The following is an 18,595-nucleotide window of genomic DNA, read 5'->3' as shown; positions in this document are numbered from 1 at the left end:
AAGCCCGACTGGTATGGGTCTAGATAGACGGCTTCATCCAAGTGTCGCGGGAACTGCTGCGCAACCACACTCTCGACAACCTTCGCCGCAAAGCGAAGGTTGGAGACCGGGCGATAGTTGGCCAACTCATCTGGGTCCAGGGAAGGCTTCTTGAGGAGGGGCCTCACAACGGCCTCCTTTAAGGCCGCAGGGAAGACACTAGTTTGATATCCATTATAAGAATAATTAAGATAAACTTCCCCAATTTAAAATTCTTCAGATGAGTTTGGACGACCAGAATTCTCATCCAGCACGGCAGATGGCCACCTAGAATTTCGTGAATTGCAATCTCAGTTTGAAGGGTTGAAGGAAAATTCATTTACATTCACTCACCTCAAGGTCTTGGCTAATTAAGCCCAGGACCACATCAAGGCAAATGAGCGTCCCTGATCGCCCAATGCCTGCACTGCAGTGAGTGATGATGGGTCCTGATTTGTGGATGTGCCTCATGTAGGAGATGAAAGTTATCAAATCATCTGGTTGAGATGGTGTGTCGTGATCTGGCCAAGCAGTAAAGTTTAAATGGGAAATATGCCGGAGTTCACCTGTCTGTAGATTTGAAATTCAAAGAATAACAAATACAGAGAAATTATGAGCGTCATATATCCTGAAAAGAATGACCCTCACAACAATGACTAACAGTCCAATCTAACTTTAAACAACAACAACAACAACAACCAATCCATAGCTGTGTTCTCTTTCCTTTACAGTTTCTTTCAATTTAGCATCTTCCAGATGTACTGAGACTCAACTCCCCCAATTTTCAGCTAGCTTCAGCCTAGAATGGCTTCAGACTATTTTATACTGAACCATGAGAAAATTAATATGGGGGATATTAGCCAGAGTTCCAACAATGGGGAAAAAATACCATGAGTACAGCAGAAATTTTAGGGTCTGGCAGTTATTAGAGATTAATGGCAGGTTTAGCAATGGAATCTTCTCAAGAGATAGACTGGAAGACTACAAACATTGTAATATAGATAGTTCTTAACTTATGAGCGGAATTTCCATTGTACGCCATTGTGGTCTTAAGTTTAGACCCAATTTCACAACATTTTTATGGTGGACATTAAGCGAATCATGCAGTGAATCCAAATTTCTCAATGGGTGTTTTTTTTGCCAGAAATCAGCAAAATGATTGCAGTACCTGCAACTCATAAAATGCAAGGCAGTTGCCAAGCACCCAAATTCTGATCACATGACCTTAGGGGTCATGCAATGGTCATAACTATGAGTACAGGTCATAAGTCAATTTTTCTGAGGTTGTTGTAATTTTGAACCATCTTCTAATGAACGGTTGTAAGTTGAGGATTACCTATTCAGAGATGTTCAAAATACAATCAAAGTAAAAACATGGCTAAACTCTCAGACGTCTGCTTGTTTTTCCCTTTTGATTTTGAAATAAGACTTTGGCTCATCATAATTATTTAATATTTTGTTCTTTAAATATTAAACACTTCTACAAATAGTTCTTGACTTAACAACAGTTCATTTATTGAATGTTCAAAGTTACAAAGGCACTGGAAAAAAGTGACTTATGACCATTTTTCACACTTACGACCATTGCAGCATCCCCATGGTCACATGATCAAAATTCAGATGCTTGGCAACTGGTTCATATTTATGATGGTTGCAGTGTCCTGGGATCATGGGATCCCCTTTGGCAACCTTCTGACAAACAAAGTCAATGGGGAAGCCAGATTTCACTTATCAAGTTTCAAGTTTCAAGTTTATTCGTAAATATAGGGCGGGAAGAGGATCACCTGAGTCCCGCCGAATGTCGGTTAATTTTTGTCTTGTTAGCTATGTTTAGATGTTTTAAATTTTAGTTAATTTTCTATATAAGTTATCCGGATAAGTATAAAATTTTAATTAATTTTTGGTTAAATTTTACAGGGATCCGGTCAGGTGCCTGCTGAAACAACCATGTCTTACTAACTGTCTTACTAACTCAACAACTGCAGCAATTCACTTAACCGTGACAAGAAAGGTCATAAAATGGCGCAAAACCCACTTAATAAATGTCTCAGCAACAGAAATTTGAGGCTCAATTGCCGATTGTACGTCGAGGACTACCTATATTGTATTTATTTCTGCATTTATTTTCAGCAACCCTGTGCAAATGAATCCTGTCTGAAGCCTTTGTCCCCAATGGCAACTTCTGACACTAGATCAGCAGATTTAGGATCCATACAAGCAACAAAGATGAGCAGAAGAGAGTTTTCCCCCCTCTGATTTCTCAGGCTGGGTCTCCCACAAAACCAGCCTCAAAACAAGAGCCTTACTTGAATGTCCTCGAGTTCCATGATTCTAATGATGAAACCTTTGAGTTCCTGCAGCCGCACCAGAGAAAGACGGAGTTTGTCGCTGACCATTGTGGTTTTGCCAAGAGCGTTGGGCCAGTACCGCTGACATTTGACCTTTTCTCCTTCTACTTCCTGGGTCATCATGGCTATAAGAGTGCATTTCTGTTCCCAAGCCATTTGCCAGAAGTCAGCCACCGTATTAGGGAGGGGTCCTTGGCACGCAATGTAAAGATATTCCTTTGTCCCCACCAGCATCTGGATAAAACTGGCATTGATATAGCCACCGTCAGGCCCAAGAAGCACTCTTGTGGTGTCATCTGCAGTTCCCAACAGAGAAGGACACGGCAGTCATTAATTGTAACTATTATTATCAACTGAGCAATAAAGATGGAATTTTGCAACGTACCAGGAGCAGCTTGCAATTGGAAATCTAAGCTAGGTAAAGCCAAAAAGGAAGAGGGAGGAAAGAGGGGACAATAGAAAAGTGGGGAGAATATGCTAACATTTTAATTCCATGTACTTACGCTTAGTCATAGTATAGTTTCCAGCAATATGTCTTAACTATGAGAACCAGTTTGGTGTAGTGATTAAGGTGCTGGGCTAGAAACCAAGAGACTGTGAATTCTACTCCTACCTTTGGCACAATGCCAGCTGGGTGACTTTAGGCCGGTCACCATGTCTCAGCCCTTGGAAGGAGGCAATAGCAAATCACTTCTGAAAAACCTTGTCAGGAAAACTGTAGGGACTTGACCAGTCACCAGGAGTTGAAATTGACTTGAAGGCTTGTGTACATGTATGTGCATGCATACACACAAACACACCACACACACACAGACTGTGGGGCATCTTAAACTTGCTTTTACATAACATGTGCAATTAAGAAATAGATGAAATAAAACTAGATGTAGAGTTTGTAGTTATGAACAATATCACTGACTGCTAAATTATTTTTTCCCTAGGACATAATTCCTGCTGAATTATTCCTCCACTCCAAAAATATGACACTATTACGCTAAACCAAAGAATTAACATGATGACTTGTGCAACAAGCTATTTTTTTTAAAAAAAATGTTTAATTTTCTAAGAGAACACTGCCACACTTCTACAGGTAGTTTTCTGACCTAAATATTCCATCTGTTACTGTTACAAAGGCGATAATTAATGACTGCAAGTATTAAAAAGATAAATAATAAACAGGCTTTTGGAAATGAAGACTTACAAGGCAGTATGTTCTTATATCTATTCTTCTTTCTGTTTTCCTTCGTTTGGCCTGCCAAACATTGATCCAAAGGCTTTAAATCATGAAGATTCTGTAATGACAAAGTATTCCTAAATGGATGTAAAATTGTTTAACTCTTCTTTTGCCTTTAAAGAAGAATACATTACATTAAATATGGTATATATCATCCAGATCAACACAGATGGCTGAGAGGTTTGAAGTATGAGATAAGGTTTAGTTTAATAGTTTGATAATTAACAATTTGATTATTCAATTAGAGCTTTAGATTAATACTCTCCTGAATAGAGCTTGCAATTCAATAATTAAACAAGGTATAAATGACAAAGAACCATGGAAACAATGATGCCAATAAAACATGGTCATTTAGTGGAGTAGCAAATATACAAAATAACTGATATTTTATAAAATGACTGAATAACTTCAACCATGTTCTTATTTCTCTAGTGCAGACATGTCAAACTCGACGTCGCGTGATGTATCAGAGCTTTTTCCCCATTGCTGGCAATGGGGTGGGAGCGGTTTCCTCATGACGCATCCGGCCCGCGGGCCGGCAGTTTGACACCCCTGCTCTAGTGTCATGTGAACCAGAACAGAGCCAGGTAATCTTATTCCTACGAGAACCCCGGTACCTATGGACATCTTGTTTGGTGCCCAATAGATCCCTGGCCAAACTGATATTCATAGAATCTTGGGTTCTTATTGGCACCAAATTACAGGTAGTCCTTGACTTATGACCACAACTGAACCCAAATTTTCTGGTTCCATTTTATGACCTTTCTTGCCACAGTGGTTAAGTGAATCACTGCAGTTGTTAAGTTAGTAACATGGTTGTTAAGTGAATCTGGCTTCCCCATTGACTTTGCTTGTCCAAAGGGATCACATGACCCTGGGACCTAGCAACCATCTTATACCGGTATATGAACCAATTGCCAAGCATCCGAATTTTGATCACATGATGTTATGACGTTGCAACGGTTGCAAGAGCGAAAAACGGCCATGTCACTTTTTTCAGTGCTGTTTTAACTTCTAATGGTTACTAAACAGACGTAAGTCAAGAACTACCTGTACTTTTAAAATGAAGTTGTAAAGAATTTGACAATGGGGGGGGGGAATTAGATTTAAACATGCATGCAAATTTTCTTAGCACAGATTCAGATGAACAAAGATTGAGATGAACAAAAGAGAGAAAACAAAAGAAAATATTGGAGTTCTCTTTGTGGTTTGCTTATAGATGTTCCATTACCCAGCTAGCCATCTTCATCATCATCAAATTTGAGCTACAGATATACCCTTCTACAGGTAGTCCTTGACTTATGACTGGATCCTCAGCAATCTTCCAAAGTTATGATCATGGATCCCCAAAATGGGATTTATGGCCCAAATTTGAAGTTCTAACATTTGGGGGCCTCTCACAGTCATGTGACCATATTTTGGACGCTTGGCACCCAGCCTACATTGATGGCTTTCTGCGGCGCCCTGCAGTCACACAACCGTAATTTACTATTTGTTTTGCTGGAAAGTGTCATTTACTTCTGGTTTCTGGTAAAAACTACCCCATAACAGAAAATGGGTTTTGCTTAACAACTATAGCATTCACTTTACAATCACATCAAAAAAGGTCATAAAACTGAGTGTGGTCACATGGTGACTTGCTTTTATGACCATCATGATTTATTACCAAAATTATGGGCTGAATTACAGTCGAGGGCTACCTGCATGAAGAGAAAAAAAGCATTAATTGTAATCTGTAGTAAGAAAAAAAAAAGCATTAATTGTAAATATCCTCAGGATTCCTTCTGAAGCAAAGGGGATGACAAAACTATTATTTTGCCATCACAACAGAGAACAGAGTATTTATTCCTGTTTTCGGAGTTCGCTTTACAGAAAGCCTCACTCACCTCAATCTCCTTAGATGGGACCCCTTGTTCCAACACGCCTCGTAACTTCTGAATAGTTGACTTTAATTTGGAGCCTGTATAGTTGCCTGAAGGAAAAATTTGGACTACTGGGAGAGCAGCAAGTTGTTCATTGGTGATTAATGGGCAGTCTGGAACAGAAAGTAGACAGATGTATTGGTGTCGATAAAAACCCACATAAAAATCCCTTACAATGCTGCTAACTTATGAACTATAGCAACAGGGTCCACCATGTAATATAGTTTACAGGCTGTCAGTGGCTGATTAAAACACATTATGATGACAACCTTTATAAAAACTCCCCAAAATAACCCAAGTGGTAAACAACACCTAAGCATTAAACCTTCACATTCAGTGCTTAACCCTTACAACACTTGGATTTTCATTCAATTTACAACAACACCTGAAAACCTATTTCATACTTACATGCCTATTTCATACTTGTTTCTTTGCACAACTGATCGATCACAATTCTTCTCTCTCTTTCACAATAAAAACCCTCAATAAATTGAAAGGACGTAATTGGCCAATTTAATGAAGAACCAATCTACTTAGTTTGCCTTCTGGTAAATGTAGAGCTACCACATCTGAGCTGCCAGCATTTGGCAAACCACTAGATGGAAGCAGGAGATACAGAAACTCTTCATTAGATAAACGGGTGTTTTGCCACCAACTAATTGATTTTGACAGCTTTGTTGTGAATATTGTAAGCAAATCTCCCCCCTTTCTGGCCACCATTTTAGGAGATTTTACCCCAAAATAATGGAACATTTCTCTTATGACAATTAGAGCTATCAGCTTTTAGCTGCACAAATCAGATAACCATAGGATGGCAAAGAGTGAGCACAGTCATCTAGAATTTTCCCAGCCCTATTCAGATTATGCCCAGAAAAATACTATTTAGTGGCAATAGGATGGCTCTAAATCATTTCAGCTTTCAGCAATTGTCTGCCTCTCAATGACAGTGGGAACCTAGGAAGGTACACCTACATTTCATCCAGCTTTTAAAGTTCCATGCCTCAAGTGACACATTGGTTATGAGCAACCTTTTCCAGACACATGAGAACCACAAGTTTGACAAATAGATCTTTCTTGCCTCAATACATTGCATGGTCAAGAAATGAGCTGGGAAGAGCCCACTGGCCCAAACATTGGTGAGCTGCAGGTAAGTCAGAACTTGAGGGGTGGGTGGGAGAAGTCCTCAGTGACTTTCAAATTGTCAACAAATTATAATTTTTAACATGAACAATAGGAAAGAGTTTAAATGGTTGGAGATATCAATGACATTTAAATGTACATCAAATCCAATTTAATTTGTTTCATTTCATAATTCTTCGTCCTGATCCGGCTGATATTTTGGAGTATGACTCCTTCACTTGAACAGAGTTGTACGTGTTTGAAGATTTCAACAGTTGGTTTTGTAGGACTAGGCTGAAGCTGCCATACCTAAACATGAAGCAAGCATCATGTAAGCAAGGCAGACAAAAGCCAGGAATCTCGGCTAAAGGATCCCTTCAGGAGTTAGATAAGAAGCAATTCAGTTGTTAAGGAAACAAAGGAAAAATGTCACCTAAACCAGACAAAAAAAGTTGGGCCTGAGCACATGGGAAACCTCTCCCCAAATCCCATCAACAGCTACCACAGAGGTGCAAATCAACAAGGCGACAGTAACTGCCAGTCTTGTGAATCAAGAAAGCAAGGATTTGAGGGGATAAAAGGGTCCTAAAACCCGCCCATTCTTTCAGTTGTCTTTGGATCCAGACCTGGCAACTTCCGACTCTCTGGCTATTCCTGCCAGCCTAGTTGAGAAGGTAAGTATGTGTTTGTGTGCATGTGTTTGAAAGAGCAAACATATGTACATTATCACCAGTAAACTTTTGCTGTTATTTCAAATTCACTGGGTCTCTGTGTATTTTAAGGAACAATTTGTACCTCAGTGTTCAGTTGAAGGTGATTTGAGTGTGGCTCTTTCAAGGGTTGTGTGAGTGAATGTCCACAAACTGAACCTGGGAGCACACATGTAACAGTTTAAGGTAGCTTTCTACATAGACAGTTCTAGATAGTTCTAGATAATTCATGAATATGGAAGGAATTGAGCCTAGGAACTTTACAGTAGATGGAGGCTAAATTTAAACTTTGGAAAACCCTACAACTAGAATTGTTACTATCAATATCACTGTTTCCAGGTCTGAATGACATTAAAATATGACAAATATTGGGATTTTAGCAATTATCCATTTGAAGGATACAATAATGGCTGCCTACCTTTAACAGACTGCTGTTGGTTTATTAATTCAATTGGCAACTCCTCACTTCCCCAGGTAATATCATCATCGTCTTCCTGAGGTAATCTGAAACCCAAAAGACAACAATAATTTTAACTGACAAAGGTGATGAAGTGTAATAATATAATAATAATAATAATAATAATAATAATAATAATAATAATAATAATAATAATAATAATAATAAAGTTGGAAGGGACCTTGGAGGTCATCTAGTCCAACCCCCTGCTCAGGCAGGAAACCCTACACCATTTAGGACAAATGGCTGTCCAGTCTCTTCTTAAAAACTTCCAGTATTGGAGCATTCATGGCTTCTGGAGGCAGGTTGTTCCACTGGTTAATTGTTCTCACTGTCAGGAAGTTTCTCCTTAGTTCTAAGTTGCTTCTCTCCTTGATTAGTTTCCACCCGTTGCTTCTTGTCCTGCCTTCAGGGGCCTTGGAGAATAGCTTGACATTATCTTCTTAACCAGAGTGTTGGGTATAAAAAAGGCTTTTTTTGTTTTTTGAAAAAGGTATATGTCACCTACATTCTTAGATCACCCTACTGGATGTTTCATGAAAGGATATCAAAAATAAAACCTAAAAGTAGCAGGAGAAAGCTGAGTCCCGTAGCTACTATCTGAAGCCCAATAAAATAAGCCCGTCACCTCAATTACTAATCTAACATATATAAAAGGACTGCGTCATATTTTAGTGAATTGACTGATACTACTAAATCCTCAAATGCAAAATCATGAGAAGGCAACAATCCAAGACAGGTAAGCATGTTTAACCTCATTGATTTCAAGAAGCTTATACTGTTTTGGTTTATGGTCATCAAGGTAAATATTGGTAATAGTGAAGAAAAACAGTCTACTATTGAGTCTGGTTGATTAGTATAGATAAAGATTTTGCCATAAACTGGAAGAGATGAATAAATGGTAGCCATTTTCTGAAATGAATATGATGCCTTGTAAAAAGTGTAATTATAGTTAGATTTGGGAAAGGCTTCAGTTGACGATCTTGTTAGCAATTTTTTTTTTAAAAAAATTGTCTCATCCTCTTTTAGAGCTTTTTACAATTTGTGTTTAAAATCTCTGTAGTTTGCTGGATATTACAAAAAGTATAACCTACCATACCCATCATAAATGTTTCTGTATATCCCCAAGGAAAGGACTCACCGTCCACATTTCCTGTTACCATTGCAACGTTCTTGACATCCATTTATTTGGGTCTGCTAAGGGAAAAGACAGATTAGAAGAATATGTAATCAAATACAGACCAAACAAAGGAGAGGGAATTTCCAGACAGTTAAGAAATTTCCCTGCCTTTCTGCAATAGGTTTCTTTTAATGAAATTTCAGCCAACCTGACATGATGCTGAAAGATTGCTAATGTTTTAAATATATAGTTTATTTGCCTACAGGTGGTACTTCACTTACAACAACCATTCAAAGTTATGATGAACCCCCTCCCCAAAGCTACTTCTGACTCGTTTTCAAAGTTACGATGGCCGCACCTCCTCTGCAGTCATGTGATCACATTTTGGGTCCTTGGAAACTGGATCACCTTTACGGTTGTTTGCAGTGTCCTGCAATTTCTGATCTTTTTTTTTTTTGCTGGGTTTTGGCATTTACCTAGAGTTTCAGTTGAGTTTATGATTGATTATACAGGTTACAGTATATTTCAACTGGAGACATGGGGAAGGAGAAGGTTAGGTTTCCACTTTATTGCAAACATTGGTTAAAATTAATGTGACAAATTTTAATAGGTCACATTTTTACCTTCTGTGGTAGTCTTAGATTTATGTGATGGATGAGATTTTCTTGTGGGGTTAGTTACTTATCCATTGGAAATATAAAGAAGTGAGGATCAGGGCTTTGATTAATTAAGGAGTTTGGTGTCTATCGTTCGGTCTATCTGTTTATATGCCTATTTTTTTGTTTGGCATTAGTTTTATGAGGCATAGTAAGATAGAACTCAAATAAGGACTGTTTTTTAATATCAAATACATCAAATACAAATATCATTTAGCTCACCCCTACATTGGACAGGATGTAAACAAAGACATGGACAATGCTGGAGAGAGAAAAATTGGGTCTGAAGAAAAAAAAAAGAATAGAAATAACGATGATCCCATCATATGGATACTACCTCTGAAAAATCTTCAGGCAAAGATGACCCATCACAGTCTGTATCCTCTGATTTCTCTTCCAAAAGTTTCCCATTTGTCTCTGCAGAAAAAGAAACACATTGTAGGGGAAAAAATGCCATCATAGAAGGACAGATTGAGTTTAATTCATCCACCAAATATAAATGCATGCATACCCATCGGTCAAAAAATAACAAAGTCCTGGGAACCTGGTTGGGAAAAGTAACTATTCCCAACTATATCTTAGGGATGAACTGGGAAAATGAACTGGGAAAATAGGGATGAGGTTGGTTTTCAGTGCTGTTTTAACTTTGAATGGTCACTAAATGAACTACCTGTAGTTTCAGAGACTTAATCCTCTTGTTTCCCACTGAGCAAACAGGGAAACTGTCTTGTTATTATTCAACAATTTGCCACCAAATTTGCAACAGGACAATCCTGGGGGAGTTTAGGAGCTGCAGAAAAATGGGCTCCAAGCTGAAACCCTTGTTCTTTGAAGGGGTTTTTTTTTTTGATAAAAAAGAGAAAAGAAAGAGTGCAAGAACAAGAGGGCAACACAAAAAATGACAATGTGTAGACCAGGGGTAGGCAATCTTGGCTCTTTTATGACTTGTGGACTTCAACTCCCAGAATTCCTGAGCCAGCATGGCTGGACTAGTTCATTGGGGGAGGGGAGGAAGGCCCACAGAAAAAGCGCAGCCCATTGACGACTCTCTCACTTAATTTGTTCGGCACTTTGCTCTACATTGGAGCAGAGCATAATTGTTATGTTTCTATTCAAATATTGTTAAAGGATAGAATATTGGTTTCAAGCAAAATCTCTTTTGGATAAAGTAAAAAATAATGCCTTGGTCAGGCACCAAGTGTCGTTTTTGTTTGCTATGCTGGCTCAGGAATTCTGGGAGTTGAAGTCCACGAGTCATAAAAGAGCCAAGGTTGCCTACCCCTGGTGTAGACCTTTGTACAATTCCATGCACAAAGTTGCAGAACTGAACAACTGAAATCTGAATCAGAAGTCCCTTCAAACATCTTAAAGGATCAAGTACATTTTGGCAAGTAACCACAGAAACTTAAAATGACTATGTTATGAAACTATGTTATGTTTCTTAAATTCCCAACAGAACGGCGCTTCAAAATTTGGACACTGTTACCAAAAAGCCTTTTTCTCTCAAGAATAAAAAAGAGTGTGCAGAACATTTCCAACATACAATACATATAATTTTTGTTTTTCCAGATTTGTTTTTAAACCAGAGCTTCCCATTTGTAATTGGAGGACTAATTGACAAAGGGTTGCAGCTCTTTCAAGACAAAGAACTTAAAACAAAGATTTCTTTAAGGAACACTGGCTCTATTCATCACAAATAGTAGGAAAATTCTTCCCATGAATTTAACATTTTTGCAAACCAAATTAGCACTGAGAAGGCATCTGCTCCCTGTATGTTAATGATCTGATAAGTGCTCCACCCTCAGAAAAATTAATCTTGCAAAATCACATCAATTTGGAATTGCCTGTACTCTTAGCTGTACCTGCATGATGGGTCTCAGATGCAGAATTATTACGGTTTAACAGATTCTGAGCTTCTTCGTCGACAACATCTAAAAGGTACTGAATAACTTGATTGTGATCATCCTCATCGTAAGAATCTTCATCTTGGGGGATGCCCAAGTTGATGTTGTCTGCGATATGAAAATTAATGCATATAAGTTATGCATATGATTAAAAATTTATAGTGAAAACATACATTAATATAGGATGAATCCTTCAAAACCAGTATCATTCTCATAATTTTGTTTATTTATTATATTTTTATCCTGCCTTTATAAGATGGGGAACATATATAATATTCCTTCCTCTTCTTTTTCCCCACAACAACAACCTTGTGAGGTGAATTGTCTGAGTGAGAGAGTGACTGGCCCAAAGTCACATCTTCAAGAAAGGGAAAAAAAACAGACCCAGGAAACTACAGGCCAATCAGTCTAACATCAATACCTGGGAAGATCTTGGAAAAGATAATCAAAAAACAGATCTGCGAACAACTAGAAGCAAACAAAGTTATAACTAGTAGCCACCTCAGGTTTGTCAAAAACAGATCACAACAAACCAATCTTATTTCATTCTTTGATAAAGTGACTAAATTAGTAGACCAGTGAAACGCTGTGGACATTGTATACTTAGACTTCAGTAAGGCATTTTACAAAGTAGACCACAACCTACTACTTGGTAAACTAGAAAAAGGTGGAATAGACAACATGACCACCAGATGGATCTGTAGCTGGCTGGCAAACCATACTCAACGAGTAGTCCTCAATGGCACTACATCCACATGGAGAGAAGTAAGCAGTAGGGTACCACAAGGTTCCGTTTTAGGTCCAGTACTCTTCAATATCTTCATTAATTAGATGAGAGAATAGAAGGGGAACTCATCAAATTTGCAATGACACCAAACTGGCAGGAATAGCCAACACCCCAGAAGATAAGTTCAGGATCCAAAAACTTGAACAAACTTGAACAATGGCCCCTATCCAACAAAATGAGTTTTAATCTGGAGAAAAGCAAAGTTTTACATTTAGGCAGGAAAAACCAGAGGTTTAAGTACAGATTGGGCAACACCTGGCTGAAAAACAGCAACTGTGAGAAGGACCTTGGAGTCCTAGTGGATGATCACTTGACTATGAGCCAGCAGTGTGCAACAGCAGCTAAAAAAGCTAATACAATCCTGGGTTGTATAAATAGAGGCATAGAATCAAGATCTCACTAACTATTAGTACCGCTTTATAAAACCCTAGTAAGACCACACCTGGAATATTGCAACCAATTTTGGTCACCATACTACAAAAAAAATGTTGAGACCTTGGAAAAAGTTCAGAGAAGAGCAACTAAAATGATCAAAGGCCTGGAGACTAAAACATATGAAGAACAGCTGCAGGACTTGGGTTTGGCTAGGCTAAAGAAAAGAAGAAATAGGGGTGACATGATAGCAATATTCCAAAACCTGAGGGGCTGCCACAAAGAAGAGGGGGTCAAATTATTCTCCAAAGCACCAGAGGGCAAGACAAGAAACAATGGTTGGAAACTGACCAAAGAGAGAAGCAACTTGGAATTAAGGAGAAACTTCCTAACAGTGAGGACAATTAACCAGTGGAACAGCTGTGCCTTCAGAAATCGTGGGCGCTCCATCACTGGAGATTTTTAAGAAGAGACCGGACAGTCACTTGTCTGAAATGGTATAGGTTCTCCTGCTTGAGCAGGGGGCTGGACTAGAACACCTCCAAGGTCCTTTCCAGCTCTATTCTATTCTATTCACTTAGGCTTTCATACATAAGGCAGGACTAGAACCCACAGTCTCCTGGTTTCTAGGTCAGCATCTTAACCATTATACCAAACAGGGTGTATAATTTGGGTGCTATTCCAGAAAACTCTTTAGAAAAATAGACAATCTTATCCCAATGTCATTACCTTTGTGGTTGTTGTATTTGAGAAAATCTGAGACCTGAACAGTGGTATCACTTGGAGGCATTTCTTTAGAGATGGGATCCTGGGTTAGACTTGTCAGTTGAAGACTGTTATTTGTTTCGCCATTAATCTAAGAACAACCAAGATGAATCAAGCTTTTTTAAACTGAAGAACTCCTTGTCATATAGGATTAAATGCTTAAACTATGAGAAGGATTCAGAAGACCCATTAGCTTGCTTTAAAAAAAAATCTCAATTAAATCCTAAGAACTACCAGAGTTGGGAAGAGTCTTCTTTGAAATCTTGTAAATGCAGAGCCTCTTTAAAGCAGCTGCGTCTCTTTTCAGAGTCCCATCATGTGAGACTGAAATAGGACATAGCTACTTGCATGAACTGAGCATTAAATGGGTGCCTTAAATCCTGAAAATCCTGAGTTGGTGTTTCCAATTTAGGGGTGTTTTAAGAAGCAAAGCATCTTTCCAAGGTCAGTAAAATGAGGACCCAGAGTGTTAGGGACAATATGCTCACTCTGTAAACCGCTTAGAGAGAGCTGTAAAGCACTGTGAAGCGGTATATAACTCTAAGTGCTATTGCTATTTATCTGTCCATTTTCCTATATTTACTAACATTCTACCAAGGTGTACATTTATCTTTCATTACTTATTTGGCAACTATCTTTTTACTCTCTATATGTTATGTTATGTTATGTTATGTTATGTTATGTTATGTTATGTTATGTTATGTTATGTTATGTTATGTTATGTTATGTTATGTTATGTTATGTTATGTTATGTTATGTTATGTTATGCTATGCTATGCTATGCTATGCTACACATTATATAACATCTTCCATCTTCATTTTGCAACATTCTTTTATATAAGATTTTTCACATCCAATCATTCTTTTCAGAGCTTCCATTGTATAATTTACACATACACCTGTGGCATTTTGCAACATAACTCTTTGCATTGTGTTCCAAGAAGCTTCCACACCCTTTTATGTCTGTTTTCCATTTATTTATTCCATTCATTATCTTCTTTTGTATACAGGAGTCATACTTTCTCTTCCTATGGTTTTTCCCCCTTCACATTTTTTCTCTATTTCTTCGTAGATTTATGTCTATTTTTTTCTAAGATCTACTCCTGTAATTTCCAAAAACTGATTTATCCCTACACCAAGCCTCTTATCCTGTTGTATCCACCACTAATTCCCTCTATCTTTCATTATAAACACCCAGAGCACTGCCATTTGTATGAACTAATAAATAAACCTATGATTAAACCATGTATCCTAAAACAATTTTTTTTTTAAGCAGATGCTATCCGTGATCATTCTCATTCGTAGCTCAATTACTTTTTTGTACTTTGTTGTCTTGTTCTCACTTACCCATTCATATCATATAACAATATATATTTCTGGATCACATTAAATCAGAGCATGGCATACTTTTCTCCCCAAACTTATTATCAGCCTACACTAAAGTATAATATGCAATGACTAGCAATGGATAGATTTCTGCTTTCATGTACATTTACACAAAAAAAGCAAGATGATCCCAATTCATAGCCTTTTCATTCACGGTTAAATTTACATTTCCCTGCATGAATTCAATTCCAACCCAAAAGATAATTCAGCTTATTATATCCATACTTCCTTTTATGCACATCTTTTCTCTACGTTTCACAGATGAACAACATGTACAGGTAGTCCTCAATTTACAACAGTTAGTTTGGTGACCATTTGAAGGTACAACGGCACTGAAAAAATTTGACTTATGACTGTTTTTCACATTTACAAACATTGCAGCATCCCCAGGGTCACATGATCAAAATTCAGATACTTGGCAACTGACTCATATTTATGATGGCTGCAGTGTCCCGGGGTTATGTGATCTTTTCCGACCTTCTGACAAGCAAAGTCAATGGGAAAGCCAGATTCACTTAACATTAACAAATGTCTCACTTAGCAACAAAAATTTTGGGTTTGATTGTGGTTGTAAGTCAAGAACTACCTGTATTTCCTTCTGACTGACTGTAATAATGAAATATTTCTCTCTTTTCCAGTTAATTATACCCAGTCATTCTTTACTCACCATAGAAAGCAACAAACTGGCTAACTATAAACCTGAATATGCTCTATAATCCAGAGCTTCCTAAAAGTGTCTCCTTATTTTACTTTTAATGGCGTTCAATGTGTTTATTTCAAATATTTTTTACTGTAATCTTATAATTTTCCAAAGTGCCTGAAGGCAGGACAAGAAGCAACGGATAGAAACTAATCAAGGAGAGAAGCAACCTAAAACTAAGGAGAAACTTCCTGGCAGTTAGAACAATTAACCAGTGGAACAACCTGCCTCCAGAAGCGGTGAATGCTCCAACACTGGAAGTTTTTAAGAAGAGACTGGACAGCTGTTTGTCTGAAATGGTATAGGGTTTCCTGCCTGAGCAGGGGGTTGGATTAGATGACCTCCAAGGACCCTTCCAACTTTATTATTATTATTATTATTATTATTATTATTATTATTATTATTATTATTATTATTATTATTATTCATTGTGCTTCATGTTTTATAACTGCAAATTATATAAATAATGTTCTTGATTACTTACTTTGTAATGATGAGGTCCCTTTTCTGTTTTGGTACAATGTTCTCCCTGAAAATGGCCTTTAAAAAAGAGGGCAGGGAAAAAAACAAGATTGGTTTATTATTCTTTTTAATTTTGTAATAACACATATAACTACCTGGCAATCGAAATTATATTATTTCTTTCAGGTATCAAATAGACATTGTCAAGTATTTGAAATACGTCTGCTCCCTAACCCCAAACTCTCATTCAGATGAAATCCTACAAATTTCTTGAGTAATTATTTATATTGGCAAACCTGTTCTATTAAACTCAGTATGACATTCGTTTGAAAATAATCCATATCCTTAGGATATTATTCTGCATAATAGAAGGTCAATGTGTTCAGAATCATGCCCTTACCATTCTGTTTGATTGACTTCAGACCAATGAATTCATGTTCTTTAGCTTTTGGAAACACTGGGTGGCCATCTCTGAAATCAGAAGAAAGCTTTACATTCAGCTTGTGCCTCGGATACAAAATGGATTTTATCCCCCACATCACTAAATATGTTTAAGACTGGTGACGTTTCACCAAATTTTCATAAGAGAGAGATCCTGTCAGAAGGAATCTAATATCATGGGATGCCTAACAGATCTTAGGAACACAGGCGATTAATGAAGCAAATAGGGCCATTAGAGAAGAGATTCAGGAGCAGGGGAACACGAGAAAGAGATTTGGAGTAACTCTGCCTTAATTACACATGTGGGAGGATTACTTTAATAGGCTTTCAAGATTCAGCTACATTACTCTACTAGGAGTAAAAATCTTTCCAGTAATTCAAGTGGGTGTTGTTTCTTAACCTTGCCAGCCTTACAGAGTTTTATCTGGTAATTTCCAAGTCTCAAGGCTAAACCATCAGAGGCTTAAAAATTTTCCAGGAGTAGCTCTGCATGTTTAGAACAACAGATTGAATTTTATCTAGTTCATATTTAAAACTAGCTGTACCCAGCCACGCGTTGCTGTGGCTCAGTCTGGTAAAAGCGTGTGTTGCTTTTATGTCCAACAGATGCCGGTTTTTCAAAAAAGCATGTTTTTACCTGTCACAGGTGTGACATCTATATAATATAGGTATATAAAAACACGCGCGTATTCGAATGCAACGTTGTGTCAAAATTTCAAAGCAATCGGTGAAGAACTTTCGGAGATTTAAGATTTTGAACAAACGAACATTTACATTTTTATTTATATAGATGTCATTAATTACTAGAAATATAATGTAAGCATCATTGATTTCCATGAGCGGACATTGATCAGAAATACAAGGACCCAAATAATTTTTTTGATAGTAAGCAAATTGGATCTTGTCTTGGATGGAAGGCAAATTAATCATGTTCTATTATTTAGTGTAATAAATGATGCCAGCAGAGTGTGGATTATTCAATAAATCATGGCTAAGCAAACCTCAGTTCAAATACTTAAAGGGAAGAGAGGACTCATTGGAAAAGACCCTGATGTTGGGGAAGATTGAAGGCAAAAGGAGAAGGGGACGGCAGAGGATGAGATGGTTTGATCAGGTCATCAACAAAGTGAACATGACTCAAAGGTGCTTTTTCAAACGGCAACCAGACTACTATTATTATTTTTTTGAGGAAGATGTTTCGCTTCTCATGCAAAAAGCTTCCTCAGTTCAGTCAGAACTGAAGAAGCTTCTTGGATGAGAAGCGAAACGACTTCCTCAAGAAAAAACAAAGTCCAGTTGCCTTTTGAAAAAGCCCCTTTGAGACAATCATGACCTGGATGACTGAGAAAATCTCCATAGACATTTAGCAGTGAACATGAGTTTGGCCAGACTCTGGCAGACAGTGGAGGACAGGAGAGCCTGTCATGCAGTGTTCCATGGGGTTGCGAAGTGCCCAACATGCCTTAGCAAAGGAACAATGAACAAACTTCACTTAGTACAGTGGTTCTCAACCTGTGGGTCGGGACCCCATTTGGGGTCGATCGACCATTTCATGGGGGTCACCAAACAAGGCTGTCCGCCATTTTTTTTGACCGCCATTTTTTTCCCCTTTTCCGGCGGGTGCCTTACCTCCCTTGGGCTGGGCCAGCTGGTGGTCGGCCTGCTCCATCTCTGCCGCTTGCCAGCTATGCCTCGGCCGGCGCAGGGGGCGGAACCACGCATGCGTGGCGCTCCCGGGCAGGGAAAGTCCTCGACTTACGACCGGTTGGGTAGTCCTCGACTTACGACCGGTTTAGTCCTCGACTTACGACCGGTTGGGGTCACAGCATTAAAAAGGTTGAGAACCACTGACTTAGTATGACCTGTAAATCAGGCCATTGGTCACATCCTGGAATAAAGGTAAGACTGAAATCAGCCCAACTGCAAGTACCTTGTTGCTTTCAGGATCACATTCGGAAGAGCTATTTCCAACGCCCTCTTGGCTTCTTTCAAGGTCAATCCCTGACTGCTGATCCCATTAATATAATGGATGACATCCAGAATGTGGAGTGTTCCCTCCATGGCTGCAGCAGATTTGGGACTGATATCGCTAATGTATAACACCTGATAAAGACTATCATGGCCACCTGCAAGGGAAATACCTGGAAAAAAAGGGAGAAAAATACAGTTGCAAAGGTAGAACTCAAAAACAAAAGGG

General features: G+C 38.3%; 1 protein-coding gene across 1 annotated transcript in view; it reads right to left on the bottom strand.

The window, feature by feature from the left end:
- Window positions 1–18,595, bottom strand: part of LOC107293594 (tyrosine-protein phosphatase non-receptor type 13) — a gene marked incomplete at both ends in the record, with an annotated part of 34,738 nt that overhangs the window by 4,628 nt on the left and 11,515 nt on the right. Inside the window, 12 exon segments of the mRNA XM_015822750.1 lie at window positions 373–588; window positions 2,325–2,662; window positions 3,565–3,655; window positions 5,484–5,632; window positions 7,767–7,852; window positions 8,947–9,002; window positions 9,919–9,998; window positions 11,444–11,593; window positions 13,374–13,500; window positions 15,980–16,035; window positions 16,358–16,428; window positions 18,329–18,539. Of these exon segments, the coding sequence (XP_015678236.1) occupies window positions 373–588; window positions 2,325–2,662; window positions 3,565–3,655; window positions 5,484–5,632; window positions 7,767–7,852; window positions 8,947–9,002; window positions 9,919–9,998; window positions 11,444–11,593; window positions 13,374–13,500; window positions 15,980–16,035; window positions 16,358–16,428; window positions 18,329–18,539 (1,631 nt within the window).

This window comes from Protobothrops mucrosquamatus, unplaced genomic scaffold, assembly GCF_001527695.2.
Source record: "Protobothrops mucrosquamatus isolate PMUCROS unplaced genomic scaffold, P.Mucros_1.0 scaffold1667, whole genome shotgun sequence".
In the NCBI taxonomy this organism is placed as follows: domain Eukaryota; kingdom Metazoa; phylum Chordata; class Lepidosauria; order Squamata; family Viperidae; genus Protobothrops; species Protobothrops mucrosquamatus.
This window is presented reverse-complemented; position numbering and strand designations above follow the sequence as displayed.